Genomic DNA, 16,380 nt, shown 5'->3' on the forward strand with positions numbered 1-16,380 from the left:
CTGGTGGGAGAGCGGGGGGTGTAAGGGAATTCCTCCTTCGAAGATTGACCCCCCAAGGGGAAAAAAAAAAAAAAGCTATGTAATTTCAAAAAAATTCCATTGTATACCTCTCAAAGTATAGAGGTGATGGCCACACCGGAAGCACAAACCAGACCAGTTTCATGATCCATGAGTCTATTGTATTACAAGTCATTACCATGAAGTACAGTGAAACAAGAACCTTAGCCCAGGCCCCCCAGCCGATAAACACTAAAACAGCAAATACTGGCTCTAAGTAAGGTACGACATGCTGAAACTCTCAAATCAAGCGCAGTGACTCTGAGAGCAAATAAATCACCATTGTGACAAGTAGTAACAATGAATGCTTATCACAAATATGATTAGACACACTCTGGTCAGATCTGTCGTTATCTCAACCCTTTGTGCCCCACGTTGGGCGCCACAAAGAACTGTCGTGGTTTGAGCCCAGCCGGTAACTCGGAACCATGCAGCCGCTCACTCACTCCCTCCCTTCTTCCTCCCCCCGCTCCCAGAGGGATGGGGAGGAGAATCGGAAGAATGTAACTCCCACGGGTTGAGATAAGAGCAGTCCCGCAACTAAGGTATAATACAAAACCACTACTGCTACCACCAATAATAATAATGATAAGGGAAATAACAAGGGGAGAGGATACAATTGCTCACCACCCACCGACCGATACCCAGCCCAACTCGAGCAGTGATCTGGGCTTTCCAGGTGTCTCCCCCTGGTTTATATACTGGGCATGATGTGCTGTGGTATGGAATACCCCTTTGGCTAGTTTGGGTCAGGTGTCCTGTCTCTGCTTCCTCCCGGCTTCCCCTCCTCCCTGGCAAAGCATGAGACTGAGAAAGTCCTTGGTCGGAGTAAACATTACTTAGCAACAACTAAAAACATCGGTGTTATCAGCATTGTTCCCTGGCTGAAAGTCAAAAACACAGCACCGCACCAGCTACTAAGGAGAAAAGTGACTGCTATAGCTGAACCCAGGACATGGGGGAGCAGAGCGTGTGAGGGACTATCTCCTCCATTGGTTGACCCCCTGAGCGAAAGAAAAAAGAAAGATGTGTAATTGTTAAAAATTCCCAAAGCTTCCCATGCTCCTCCTCACTGGCAGAGCATGAGACTGACAAAGTCCTTGATGGGAGTAAACATTAATTAGCAACAACTAAAAACATTGGTTTATTATCAGCGTTGTTCTCAGGCTAAAGTTGAAAACACAGCACTGCACCAGCTACTAAGAAGGAGAAAAATGACTGCTACAGCTGAACCCAGGACAATTATTAAGGACATAACTGAGTTATGAAAACTTGGGATCAGAGATGTGGAAATATCTGCCACAATACTAGGTTTTAGCAGGCCTCCCAGTTCCTCTATATTGCCTCCAACAGGGGGATGGACTAAAGTAATCCCAAAGTGTTCTCAGCTCCCCTACAAGTACAGAGTCTGTTTAGAGTTGGCTTCAGGTTTAATAAATTAATACTTAAAGCTGAGCAGATTTTAATTAATATTTTTATTTCAGGTAGTATCTGAATAGTATGGCCAAATGAAATTAAGAGTATTTATTTCTATCACAGCCAAAGCCACTACCTGACAACTGAAACAGGCAGAGCTCTGCAGAGCTTATGTCACCCCACCAGGGTAGCATACAAGAGAATACATGAGAGAAATACTGGACTGGGGAGTTCACTTGTTGCCACTAATACTGCTATTATAAAAGTCAATCCTACGTATCTGCTAAAAGTAGAAAGTGTGTCCCCAGTAACAAATAAAATGGATAAAAACATACTCTAAGTGTAAAGACTTTAGAGCTGGATTTGCAAGATTGCATCTCTCCAGCTTATACCATGCTATCATGTATGAAAGGAACCTAAAAGAATCCCAACTTCTTCATCAGGATCCTCTCTCCAAGATCCACATCAAGATCCCAGGGGAAATAAAAGGCTCACCTAGCTTCCATGTTTCCAACCACATGCAGGTAGTTCTTGTGCCGCCGAATTCTTCGTTGAACCTCATGAAACAGGTAACGTAGCTGCATGAAAATCACCAGGCTTGCCATTGACAGCCAGATATTGCCAAACAGCTTGGGAAAAAACAGAAGGGTGATTAGAAACTACCACAAGAGACTGCACCAGGTCTTAAGAGGAAAAGAAATGGAGAAACCAGCACTGAAGAATTTTTCTTTCACCAAGACATTCAGACTAACCACACATGGCCAGGTTGGACAGGGCTTGGAGCAACCTGGTCTAGTGGAAGGTGTCCCTGCCCATGGCAGGGGGTTGGAACTAGAGGAGCTTTAAGGTCCTTTCCAACCCAAACCATTCTGTGATTCTGTGTTCACAGGTATTACCACTCATTATGTCTCAGATACAACTTAAGCACCACAGCATTTATAATAAGAATAAACTTGTATTCAGTCCTGTTCAGCTTAATATCCCCTGCTGCCAATGAAAATAATTCAGGCTGGCATTACTCAATAGCAAAGCTAATTAAACACCTATTAAACAGGTAATTACACAGTAGTTAACACTCCATAACAAAGTTATTTGTGAGGACTCCAATTACACAGGAAGAGAGAAAGCCAAAATCCCCCCCTACATTTTCCTCTTATTTAAATAACTTCTCTTTAATATTTGGTTCCTAAAATAAGCAAAGCAAAAAAAATATATCAAATATGTATACCCAAGTACCCTTTATTTTAAGGCCAGTCTATTTGCTCAACTTTATGTCTAGTATTCCATACCAGCATATGAATATGATGCATCAAGTCCAGTGAAAGCAAGATTAGCTCCATGAAAAAATCAGTGTAGTAGATGTATGTGCCTTTGCCCTCCCACATTCCTTCATGGTTGAGATCCCAGAGGTGAATTACATATCTGCAAGAGCAGGGAAATTAACATTATTCTGTCTTTTTGTTAAATAGCATCTCTAGCATTCAAACTATTTTATCCATTTTACAAACAGCTTCTGGATATGAATTCTTTGTCCCTCCTAAGCCCAGTGCCCACTCTCTGCATGTTCCTGAGGGACATTTTAATGTTACTGGCTTCAAACAGCAACATTTTAAAAAGGCAAAAAGCAATGGCCACACTGGCATTACAGATACCACCAGCTGACAGATATATCATTTGCTAACAATTTCTGCATGTACCAAAAAAGGGATTATAGTAACTACAGACCCATACTTTTCAGTACGTGAGGTGTTTCCCAGGTGAGGCATTACAGTTTGGCGACAGACCCCAAATGCCAGCATTGACCTGGACTAAGAGGTTCTGCTCTACATGTCACATCCTACATTTGCACACACACATGCATTACAGATATACAGGCATGCTACTCTTCTGAACCAAAAGTTCTAGAGATCACCCAGTAGAATAACATTAAGTAACATGTATCAACCCTCATACAGCAGCACCAATCCATTTTAATCCATGCCTCAAGCTATTAGCACCCACTAAAGCTATCCATGCACTGCAGAATTCATGCTTAAAAATAGCACAGGCTAAAGTTAACCACCTTTGCCCATCACCAAATGCACTTCTGCAATTTAACAAGATAATTATATACACCTCTTAAATCAACAGGCTATAGGCACTACCTTCTTCAACCACCATCCTGCCAAACATCAGCTACTCACCGTAAAATCACATGAGCAGTTCTGATTGTCACAAGTAGAGACTGCAGAAGAGGGGAAAAAGGAAATAAAAAAAAAAATGATATGTTAACAACATTCCAGCAGGGACAGTGGTCCAGAGGCAGGAGCTAAAGGGCTAAAACACAAAATCCATTTATTGCAGTGTATTAAAAAGTTCCTGTAAAACAACAGTCACTATAGACAACTGTGTGCACAATATACCTGTGACAAACATGAAGCTTATAAATAAATATGGAAGAAATTGTCCTCAAGCACACAGTGCTCTCAGAGCACTAGCATCACTGCTAAATCTTGTTTTTTCCCTGCCACTAGACAGGACGTATTGTTTTTTTCAGTTCTTACCACTCAGTGAGTGCCAAGACCACAATCCCACCAACTACCTCTCCTCATCCCACTGCTCAAGAAAAATTTGAAGAACCAAATAGTAGCAGGAATTTGAGGAAGAACGATGGAAGCACTTCAAAATAATTTCCCCCACTTTTTTCTTGAATCATACTTACATGTCTAGGCTAAGTACAAAGAAAAAAGCCTGAGTATATCAGAACTGTTTCCAGAATACCTAACCACATCTCCATGGGCTCTTATCATCTAAAAAACATGGGCACATCACCTCTATCTAATCCATTAGGCCCACAGTGCCCTGTCCCCTCATTGTATCCTGACAGTGAAAGAAAATGGGACAAAACAAATCCTTCAGAGGATTCACAGGGGTCAAATGTCACCAAGATGCAGAGGATTTAGAATGAACAACTGAAACCATTTCTGTAAAACTGGTCTGATGGCATGCCTTCATCAAAAGTATTAAAAACAATACAGAAGAACTATCAAAACCACAAACTTCCAAACATAGCAATAAAGCAGTTGGTTTGAATGATTTCTTCCACCTGTAAAAAGCTGACGTGGTTTAAGCCCAGCCAGGAATCCCCCCCAGTTTATATACTGGGCATGACATACCGTGGTATGGAATACCCCTTTGCCTAGTTTGGGTCAGGTGTCCTGTCTCTGCTTCTTCCCAGCTTCTTGTGCCTCTCCTCAATGGCAAAGCATGAGAGACTGAAAAGTCCTTGATCAGGGTAAGCATTACTTAGCAACAACTAAACGGTCAGTCTGTTATCAGCATTGTTCTCAGACTAAAGCCAAAATACAGCACTGCACCAGCTACTAAGGAGAAAAATTACTGTTACAGCTGAACGCAGGACACTCATTGAGCAATGTCTAAGGCCAGCTGGATGGCTTTTACCTCTGCAAACTGACTCAATTTGCCTTCTCCTTCAGCAACTTGTTGTAGGGGACTCCATACAGCTGCCTTCCATCTCTGACACTTTCCGACAAAATGGCAGGACCCATCAGTAAACAAGGTATATTGCTTTTCACTCTCTGACAGTTCATTATATGGTGAGGCCTCTTCAGTGCGCATCACCTCCTCCTCTGGTGACATTCCAAAATCTTTGCCCTCTGGCCAGTCCATGATGACTTCTAGAATTCCTGGACAACTGGGATTTCCTACTCAAGCTGTAATTAGTGTGGCCCACTAACTCCATGTAGCATCAGTTGCATGATGTGTAGAAGAGACGCTGCCTTTGAACATCCAGCCCAACATGGGCAACCGGAGTGCCAGGAGGAGCTGTGCTTCAGTGCTAATCACTTCCAAAGCAGCTCAACTCCTGTGGGACTGACATGCCAGGCCATCTGATCCACACAGTCCAGTAAACCCGATTGTCCCTCTCCTCCACCTGGCTGGAGGCAGGGCCCCTCTAATAGTGATCATAAAATTCTCCACTTCTGTCTTGTAGAAAGGGATTAGTATTCCTTATCACTAAGAGTTGGAGTAAAATCAGCTCTTCCACTCCATCTGGGAAACTGCTCACCAAAGACTGGAGCAGCAACTTTCATGGGAGGATCATCCTTGACCGTTGTTCTCCTCTTCAACTCACACACTCGTTCCTCCAGAACTGAGGTAGGTTTTCCATCCCACTTTCTCATGTCTTCTCCGTGATCCCGCAGGTAAAACCATAGGGTGGCCCATGGCATGTACCTCCTCTATCTTCTCTCTCGAGCAGTAGGGCGCCTTCTGTTAATAGCCGAGATGCGTGTCTGTACACATGGGGAGGAGAACAGATCGTCTCTCACTTGCTTAAACTCCTGGTACAGTTTTCCAGAATTGAAATGACAGAAGGGGCAAAATTGTCTTCAAACCCCCAGAGCTGATAATTCACTTCATCCACTGTTGGTGCCGCTGCATCCCTCCAGCTCATTGATGCCCTGTAAATTTCCACCACATGGGTCATGTACTTTCAACTTCATCTGTACCTACGAGTGTATTCCCAGAGTCCAACTTAGGATAGGTCATGTCTAGAATGGCTGATTCCCTCAGGGACTGGAGGCCTTTCTCTATCATGGTCCGCTTGCCTGGGTGACATATAACATTGTCCTCATAGGGATAACCTTTCCTTCACAGCTGCCAAGAGCCGCCTCCTCCAGAGGCTGAGGATTCGTTTCTCTTTTACAATCACTTTGTCGATTCCCCCTTCCCCAGCAAGTGATCCCAGCTGCTTGGCTTCCCTACCTTCTAGTTCGTGACCATCAGCCCCAGTGTCCCAGCATCGGAGCATCCAGGTGATGATGTGCTCACCTGGAAGACTGCCAAAATCTTTTCGCATATTCTGCAGCTCAGTCCAGGACAGGGATCAAGAAGTTACCTCTTCCTCTGTTTCTTGTACTAATTCCTCTTGTTCAGGTGTCACCCTCTTTAGTTCATGCATTTAGACTTCATCTTCCTTTACTACATGAGTTGCTTTTCGTTTGCATCTCCTCTTGCTTATAGGGGCAAGTACTACTGTCTTTCACTGGGGTTGGAGTAGCCATGTTGTCTGTTGCTTTGCCATCAGATCCAGAGACATCTTTTTCCAGAGACGCTCTGTAGACGTAGGCCAAGCCCCAACATGTTGCAGCAAGTTGTCCCTCTCTTGTATTGCCAGGACAACAGCACACCTCATTTAAGTGTTCTGCTAATTTCTCCGGATTTCGCACTTGTTCAGGGGTGAAGTTCCAAAGCACTGGAGGGGCCCACTGGCCTAGGTACTTGCCCATGCTATCCCACACACCCTGCCACTCATAACTGTCCAGCCTTAGGGAAGATCTCCAGGTGGTATTGTTAGCTAGTTGCTTAACCTTAGACAAGCCCCAAGCCTGACCCTGCTTAGCTTCCGATATCAGATGAGATCAGGCGTTCTCATGGTGGTATGGCTGTAGGCAAAACATATGCAGCATATGCAGCAGCATGCTGGTTCCCAGCAAAAGGAGCAGGCTGGTTTCAAGGGTACTCAAAGGATATTCCGAATCTATAAAATTCTCAAATGCTACTGTAAATAACCTGGTGGGGGAGGGGAAGGTGCAGGAGGATGTGTCCTCCATAGGTTGGCCTTCCAAGGAGGGGGGGGCATGAGGTGATGGCAACGTTACCATAAAAGTCGGTCGGAGAAACTCTCTAAGACTCAATTTGGAGTTTTAGAAAGCAGGCATTCTTTATTGCAGCACTGGGCACACACACAAATTGTTTTGCAAAGGTGAGTGCACCCATTACTTGCTATATATTTAGCATACTCATGCATATTCATAGCTTTCCCAGGAACTAATTATAATATTTGTATTCTAATTAAGCATGCGCTTTCTTGCTGAGTGGGAGTCTCTGGTGGTTGCTGATAGTCTTCCTCACTGTGTTTACTGAATGACCTCAGTGCTTGCGCACGCTCGCAAGGTCCTAGTGCTGAGTTACCAGTTGGTATGTCCTTGCTTCTGTTCTGTTCCAGTCTCGCTCCACATTGGGTGCCACTCTGCTGTCTTGAAGGCTGGCATCCTTGGTCTTATTTACTGTCTCCTTAGTTGTTATCAGGATGTTCCTTCCCCCGTCAGCCAAACATTCCTTTCTCTCTACATGTTAGTAAGTTAGAGCAGTTTGGTCTATTCTACTATGTGAAAGGCACACACACTATTGTTAGTTTAAAATTTAAGCCTACAGCAATGCTGAAAACACATACCAGGTCAGTTTTATGATCAATAATTCTATTGTATCACAAGCCATTATCATAAAGTACAATGAAACGAGAACCTTAACCCAGGCCCCAAAGCCGATAAACACTAAACCAAAAAATACTGGCTGCAAGTAAGGTGTGACATACTGAAACTCTGAGACCAAGCGCAACAACTCTGAGAGCAAATAAACCAACATTGTGACAAGTGACTATTAATCTGAAACAATGAATGCTTATCACAAATTCGTTTTGACACACTCTGGTCAGATCTCAACCCTTTGTGCCCCACATTGGGCACCACAAAGGATTATCATGGTCTAAGCCCAGACAGTAACTCACCATGCAGACGCTCACTCCCCCCCTTCTTTCTCCCCTCTCTGCACAGGATGGGGAGGAGAAAGGAAACAATGTAAACCCCATGGGTTGAGATAAGAACAGTCCAGCAACTAAGGTATAATACAAAACTACTACTGCTACCACCAATAATAATAATAAGGGAAATAACAAGGGGAGAGAATATAAAACTAAAAAGGGAAGGAAAAAAAACCCAACAATAAACCCAAGTGACGCACAATACAATTGCTCACCACCTGCCAAACGATACCCAGCCCAACCCGAGCAGCAATCTGCCCATCTGGGTAACTCCCCCCAGTTTATATACTGGGCATGATGTGCTGTGGTATGGAATACCCCTTTGGCTAGTTTGGGTCAGGTGTCCTGTCTCTGCTTCCTCCCGGCTTCTTGTGCCTCTCCTCAATGGCATAGCATGAGAGACTGAAAAGTCCTTGATTGGGATAAGCATTACTTAGCAACCACTAAACTGTCAGTGTGTTGTCAGCATTGTTCTCAGACTAAAGCCAAAACACAGCACTGCACCACAGCTACTAGGAAGGAAAAACTGTTACAGCTGAACCCAGGACGAAAGCATTCTTAAAATGCTTCTATGTGTATTTAATCCTTAGTAATAGCCAACATATCTGCCAACTGTTTACTAGCTGGCTTTAAAATAGTTCCTGTGACTACTTAAACACTGGTGCAATCTTTCATCCATAGAAGGGCTTTAGGATAAGATGCTCACATCACACAAAAAAACCATCAAGATAACAGCAAGTCACCTAGCACATTGTGCTGTTCTCATTACAAACATCTTCCATAAAAGTTAAATTAATACACTAGCTGCTCCTGCAAGGCACATTACAAGACCCTGTGCTGTCTACTGTTCCCCTGTATGTGGGTACCAGAAAAAGACTACACCTTGTTCACACAAGGTCTTTGGCTATGGGGAACCATTGGACAGACCACAGAGGACAAACAAATAGGTCCAAATTCTAAACATCCAAGTGGTGAAACAGAATGATTACCTGAGTTGCTGGATCAAAATAAAATAAACCTGTGTCAAAACCAGTACCTGTGGCATAAGGTCTCCAGCATGGGGTCTCCAGCATGGAAAACATCTATCAGGCAGACATCTGAAGAATCTAGTCTCTGCAACTATTAAGAAGTTAGTATTTCCAAGACTGACCCGATTTATACTCGTTAATGCTGAGTCAGCAGGAGCATCAAAATTAAAAGGATGAGCTAAGTGCAGACTGGGTCAAGGCCCTGGTCTCTGGTTCCTCCACAGTTTCCAGAAACATGTTTCAACATTCTGACATGAGAAATGCTTTGCAGGAAGTACAACGCTACCTCACAAGCTACACAACTCCACAATCTGAGGTTCTAAATGTACAGCAGGCCATTTTCAGTACCAACACCTCGAGAGCTCTTGCTCCGCTTGAAACAAACTGCTTATCCCCCATGGACTCTGTGATACTGGCAGATACTAGTCACACAGATTAGCACACGACTGGAAGGCACTCAAACCATGGGATAATGGATGTGGCATGAGAAGCCTTGCAGGAAAATATCTGCAAGGTACAATTCTAAGATTTGAATATCACTATCATCATACAGTCTTAACTGAGATGTATGAAACAGGATCAGAGGATAGCTGCTATAGGAACGGAGTAAGTCCTTCTTACAATAAAAAAAGGTGCAAAGATAGACAGACTGGACACTACTTGCTATACTATAATTCTCAAATACCATATATTAAGACTAAAAAGCTCAATGTTTACTCAAAATTACAGACTGTTCCCATTCAACCTTCTCTGGGCATTTGCACATTTCACATCCATCCTTTGCAGGAAAGAAAATGCTGACAAACAATCCAGAACAAGGGGAAGCCTAACTAAAACCTGAGAAAAACATCTATATTGCTTTACTGAAAACCCCGAGGCATCAAGCTAAATCAATGTTTGCAGAGTCAGGAGAGAGATGAATAGCTTAGTGTGTATTTAATTACATTAAGTTACATTAACGGAATACACTTGGCAGGGTCCCTCTCGAACAGCATCACACAAGCCACCACCAGGAAGACATTTTAGTCTGCAAGATTTAATGCTTTTTGCTGAGAGCTTGAGGACTGCCATGAGGTGTCACTGCTAGTACCTCTACAGAAAGAAACCTAAATGTTTTATTCCACTTCCATCACTGCTGGGTATTAAAATCAAGGAAACTACTCGCGGTTGCCCAATCCATATAAAGGCATATTTAAAATGTTCATGAAAGGACAAGATATTAGACACATTCATATAAGGAAAGATTAAACAGACTAGAATTCTTTTGCTTGGAAGGGAAGTCAAAAGGGGAACAGGAGAAAGGTCTATAAAAATCACAAATGGTATGAAGAAGAGTAAACAAGGAATGATTCTTTGCAGTTTTTCACTGTAAATGTATTATATGACAGCCAAAGACATTATCAGACAGAAGATTCAGAACAAATAAAAGAGCTCTTTCACGTACACAAAGCCAAGTTAAAGGCAGAATTTGTTGCCTTTGGATATTGCAGAGGCCAAACTATAAATGAGTTCAATAAACAATCAGACAGCTTTCCAGAGTCCATCTGAGGCTATCAAACCTAACAGGCTTGTGCAACCCTCAGCTCAGGCACACCCTCAAAAACCAGCAGCTGCAAGGATAAGAGACCCTTTCCAGCAGCACAGCAAGATGTGCGGATCCACAACTTAGCTGAGCACCACACACTTCTGCTGACTGAGCTACTCCTTTGTTCATGACCAGACAGAACAGCTCCCACTGAAATGAATAGCTGGGCCACACCCTGCAACCCAAAACACACCACCACAGCACCAAGGAGGCAAAACTTGGGCAATGCAACACTCCCTGATAAACCTACACCATGCTGGCACACATACGATGCATCCTTCTGCCACACCAAGATAAGAGACACACCCACCACCAAGACCCCACCTATTAAAGACACTGACAAATCTTCAATACGTTCCACTGTGTAATTACAAATCTGGCCTTGCATATTTTCTTATTTAGGGAAAAGTAAGCTGACATATGAAACTGAACTGTTGTGTGACCAGCATCATACTATCAGCTAACTCCAAGTATGAATTCAAGATAGGAGAAGAAAAACAAACTGTACATGCTACTTGTTATCTGAACTAAGGATATGCTAACACGACTGAAATGCAATTATACTGGTTACCTCCCTGTTGCTGAAGATTATCACTTCCTCAGGCAGAGTGCAACAACCCACTGTAACATCAAAAACATACTGACGCTCGTTCCACAAGCATACTGTTTACTCCATGCTGTCAAGGGTTCAGGAGTGCAAAAACACGTGCTGCTCATCTCAGTTGAGACACTATTCTTGGCACAAACATAGTCTCATTCTTTTTGGGAAGAAATTAAAAAGGAAATAAAACCTCAAAGGAACAAGCTGAGGTGCACATTACACTTTGATGGACACTGTCTCCCTCTCTCTAGCAGCTATTTCAACTAACCCTTCTTGCAACATTCATGAAGCACAACCATTATTTTCTCATAGGCTGCCATTTGGTTTCAACATCATCTTACGGATTTATCCTCTCATTCGCTCCTTCAGACAAAGATTTTTTTTTGAAGGCTTAAAATCTAAAGAGAAAAAGCATGCAGACCCAGCAACTACTCTAAAACAAGGAAAGGCTTGTTTGCATCTTTGGAGTTTCTTCCTTGTAGAGTGTCCAGGGTTCAGCTATAGCAGTCATTTTTCTCCTTCTTAGGAGCTGGTACAGTGCTGTGTTTTTTAACTTTCAGCCTGGGAACAACGCTGATAATACACCAATGTTTTTAGTCGTTGCTAAGTAACGTTTACTCTGACCAAGGACTTTCTCAGTCTCATGCCCTGCCAGGGAGGACGGGAAGCCGGGAGGAAGCAGAGACAGGACACCTGAACCAAACTGGCCAAAGGGGTATTCCATACCACAGCACGTCATGCCCAGTATATAAACCGGGGGGAGTTACCCGGAAGATCCAGATCACTGCTTGAATCAGGCTGGGTATCGGTCGGCGGGTGGTGAGCAATTGTATCCTCTCCCCTTCTTATTTCCCTTATCGTTATTATTATTGGGGGTAGCAGTAGTGGTTTTCTATTATACCTTAGTTACTGGACTGCTCTTATCTCAACCCGTGGGAGTTACATTCTTCCAATTCTCCTCCCCATCCCTCCGGGAGCAGGGGGAGGAAGAAGGGGGGGAGTGAGTGAGCGGCTGCGTGGTTCCGAGTTACCGGCTGGGCTCAAACCACGACAGTTCTTTGTGGCGCCCAACGTGGGGCACAAAGGGTTGAGATAACGACAGATCTGACCAGAGTGTGTCTAATCATATTTGTGATAAGCACTCATTGTTACTACTTGTCACAATGGTGATTATTTGGCTCTCAGACTTATTGTGCTTGATCTCAGAGTTTCAGCATGTTGTACCTTACTTAGAGCCAGTATTTGCTGTTTTAGTGTTTATCGGCTGGGGGGCCTGGGCTAAGGTTCTTGTTTCACTGTACTTCATGGTAATGACTTGTAATACAATAGACTCATTGATCATGAAACTGGTCTGGTTTGTGCTTCCGGTGTGGCCATCACCTCTATACTTTGGGAGGTATATAATGAAATATTTTAGCAATTGCATAGCTTTTTTTTTCTCCTCAGGGGGTCAACTTAGAAAGGAGGCATTCCCTTTCACCCCCTGTTCCAACACCAGCCTATTTGCAACAGCAGTTGAGAGTTCTGAAGGTTTTGGATGGCCTTTGAATACCCTTGAGACCTGCCTGCTGATTGTACTGGGGATCACCATGTCGGCAAACATATGAAGTGTGTTTTAACCATGGCCATCCCACCCTGGGAACACCTTATTTCGTCTGATCTCAAAAGTTAAGCAGTATCGGGTTCAAATCTGGTCTAGGGTTAGACAACGATATAGGAGGACCACCGAGAGATTTTCCCTGAGGCTGGACAGTCATGAGTGGCAGGGTGTGTGGGATAGTATGGGCAAGTATCTAGGCCAGTGGGCCCCTCCAGTGCTTTGGAACTTCACCCCTGAACAAGTGCAACATCCGGAAAAACTAGTAAAACACTTAAACGAGGTGTGCTGTCGTTCTGTTTATACCAGAGAGGGACAAATCATGGCAACGTGCTGGGGCTTGGCCTACGCCTACAGAGCCCTGCTCAACACTAACCTTCAAAGGGAAAAAAATGTCTCTGGATCTGATGGCAAAGTAACAGACAATGCAGCTACACCAACTACAAGCACAGCAGCTACTCAAACCCTGACCACAACAGACAACGCAACTACTCCAACTTCAAATACAGCAGCTACACCAACCCCAGCGACAAGCACAGTAGCTACTCAAACCCCGACAGCAATAAACAATGCAGCTGTTGCTGTTACTCAACCCCCAAGCACAACAGCTGCACCAACCCCGGCAACAGACACTGCAGCTACACCAACCCTAGTGGCAGACGCTGCAGCCACTCCAATCCTAGTTGCAGACACTGCAGTCACTCCAACCACAGTGACAAACACTGCAGCTAAACCAAATGGCCAGCTTGTAACAATGTCTGTTGCCCCTGTAAGCAAAAGCAGACGAGAGGCACAAAGAGCAACCCCTGCAGTCAAGAAAGATGAAGACCCAATGCCATTACTACATGCAACAGCATCTGAACAAGAGTTACTACTACGTGGATCAGAGGAAGAGGAAGAAGAAGTGACTTCTCGACCCCGGACGTCAACTGAGCTGCGGAATATGCGAAAAGATTTCACCCGTCTTCCAGGGGAGCACATTGTCACCTGGTTGCTCCGATGCTGGGACAATGGGGCCGACGGTCACGAACTAGAAGGGAGGGAAGCCAAGCAGCTGGGATCACTTCCTAGGGAAGGAGGAATTGAAAAAGCGATTGCAAGAGAGAAGCGAGCCCTCAGCCTTTGGAGGCGGCTGTTGGCAGCTGTGAAGGAAAGGTTTCCCTACAAAGACGATGTTAGGAGTCCCTCAGCCAACTGGACCACGATAGAGAAAGGCATCCAGTCCCTGAGGGAATCAGCCATTCTAGAGATGATCTATTGTAGGACGGATGCCAGGAACACATCCGTAGATCCAGATGAAGTCGAATGTACACGACCCATGTGGTTGAAACTTACACGGAGTGCACCATCATCATATGCCCACTCATTGGCATCAATGACCTGGAATGACGGAATATCACCAACAGCAGATTACCTGATTCGTCAACTCCGAGAGTTCGAAGACAATCTCACCCCTTCCATCATTTCAGCTGTGGAAAAACTGTCCCAGGAGTTCAAACAATTGAGAGACGATTTATCCGATCTATCCAGCTCCCCACGTGTACCAACCCATGTCTCAGCTATTAACAGAAGATGCCCTACTGCTCGAGAAAGAAAATATAGGAGGTACACGCCACGGACCACCCTATGGTTTTACCTGTGGGATCACGGAGAAGACATGAGAAAGTGGGATGGAAAACCTACCTCAGTTCTGGAGCAATGTGTGCGTGAACTGAAGAGGAGAACAATGGTCAAGGACGATCCTACCAGAAAAGCTGCTGCTCCAGTGTCTGGTGAGCAGTTTCCCAGATGGAGTGGAAGAGCTGATTTTACTCCAGCTCCTGTGATAAGGAATACTAATCCCTTTCTACAAGACATAAGTGGAGAATTTTATGATCACTATTAGAGGGGCCCTGCCTCCAGCCAGGTGGAGGAGAGGGATAATCGGATTTACTGGACTGTGTGGATCAGATGGCCTGGCACATCAGTCCCACAGAAGTATAAGGCTCTAGTAGATACCGGTGCACAGTGTACCCTGATGCCATCAAGGTGTCAAGGGGTGGAACCCATTTGTGTTTCTGGAGTGACAGGAGGATCCCAAGAGTTGACTGTACTGGAGGCTGAAATCAGCCTGACTGAGAGGAAGTGGCAAAAACACCCCATTGTGACTGGTCCAGGGGCTCCATGCATCCTTGGCATAGACTGTCTCAGGAGAGGGTACTTCAAAGACCCAAAAGGGTATAGATGGGCTTTTGGTATCGCTGCCTTGGAGACAGAGGAAATTAAGCAGCTGTCCACCTTACCCGGTCTCTCAGAGGATCCTTCTGTTGTGGGGTTGCTGAAGGTCGAAGAACAACAAGTGCCAATCGCGACCACAACAGTGCACCGGCGGCAATATCGCACTAATCGAGACTCCCTGATTCCCATCCATAAGCTGATCCGTAGACTGGAGAGCCAAGGAGTGATCAGCAGGACCCACTCACCCTTTAATAGCCCCATATGGCCAGTGCAAAAGTCTAATGGAGAGTGGAGACTAACAGTAGACTATCGTGGCCTGAATGAAGTCACACCACCATTGAGTGCTGCCGTACCGGACATGCTAGAACTTCAATATGAACTGGAGTCAAAGGCAGCCAAGTGGGATGCCACAATTGACAGTGCCAATGCATTTTTCTCAATCCCTTTGGCAGCAGAATGCAGGCCACAGTTTGCTTTCACTTGGAGGGGCGTCCAGTACACTTGGAACTGACTACCCCAGAGGTGGAAACACAGCCCTACCATCTGCCATGGATTGATCCAGACTGCACTGGAACAGGGACAACCTCCAGAACACCTGCAATACATTGATGACATCATCGTGTGGGGTGATACAGTGGAAGAAGTTTTTGAGAAAGGGAGGAAGATAATCCAAATCCTGCTGAAGGCCGGTTTTGCCATAAAAGGGAGTAAGGTCAAGGGACCTGCACAGGAGATTGAATTTTGGGAAATAAAACGGCAAGATGGACGTTGCCAGATGCCCACAGACGTGATCACAAGATAACAGCAATGTCTCCACCAACTAATAAGCAAGAAACACAAGCTTTCTTAGGTGTTGCAGGGTACTGGAAAATGCACATCCCAAATTACAGTCTGATTGTAAGCCCTCTCTACCATGTGACCCGGAAGAAAAATGATTTCAAATGGGGCCCTGAGCAACAACAAGCCTTTGAACAAATTAAATGATAGCTCATGCAGTAGACCTTGGACCAGTCAAGGCCAGGCCAGATGTAAAAAATATGCTCTATACTGCAGCCGGGGAGAATGGTCCTACCTGGAGCCTCTGGCAGAAAGCTCCAGGGGAGACTCGAGGTCGACCCCTCGGCTTTTGGAGTCGGGGATATAAAGGATCTGAGGCCGGCTATACTCCCACTGAAAAAGAGATACTGGCAGCCTATGAAGGGGTTCGAGCTGCCTCAGAAGCGATTGGAACTGAAGCGCAGCTCCTCTTGGCACCCCGGTTGCCTGTGCTGGGCC

General features: G+C 44.8%; 1 protein-coding gene across 1 annotated transcript in view; it reads right to left on the reverse strand.

The window, feature by feature from the left end:
* Positions 1-16,380, reverse strand: part of LOC115618943 (E3 ubiquitin-protein ligase AMFR-like) — a 68,120-nt gene that overhangs the window by 35,392 nt on the left and 16,348 nt on the right. Inside the window, exons 5-7 of the mRNA XM_030510917.1 lie at positions 3,657-3,697; positions 2,763-2,895; positions 1,969-2,102 (exon numbers count right to left, since the gene is read on the reverse strand). Of these exons, the coding sequence (XP_030366777.1) occupies positions 1,969-2,102; positions 2,763-2,895; positions 3,657-3,697 (308 nt within the window). The remainder of the gene's footprint in view (positions 1-1,968; positions 2,103-2,762; positions 2,896-3,656; positions 3,698-16,380) is intronic.

The sequence above is a fragment of the Strigops habroptila genome, chromosome W, assembly GCF_004027225.2.
Source record: "Strigops habroptila isolate Jane chromosome W, bStrHab1.2.pri, whole genome shotgun sequence".
Lineage (NCBI taxonomy): Eukaryota > Metazoa > Chordata > Aves > Psittaciformes > Psittacidae > Strigops > Strigops habroptila.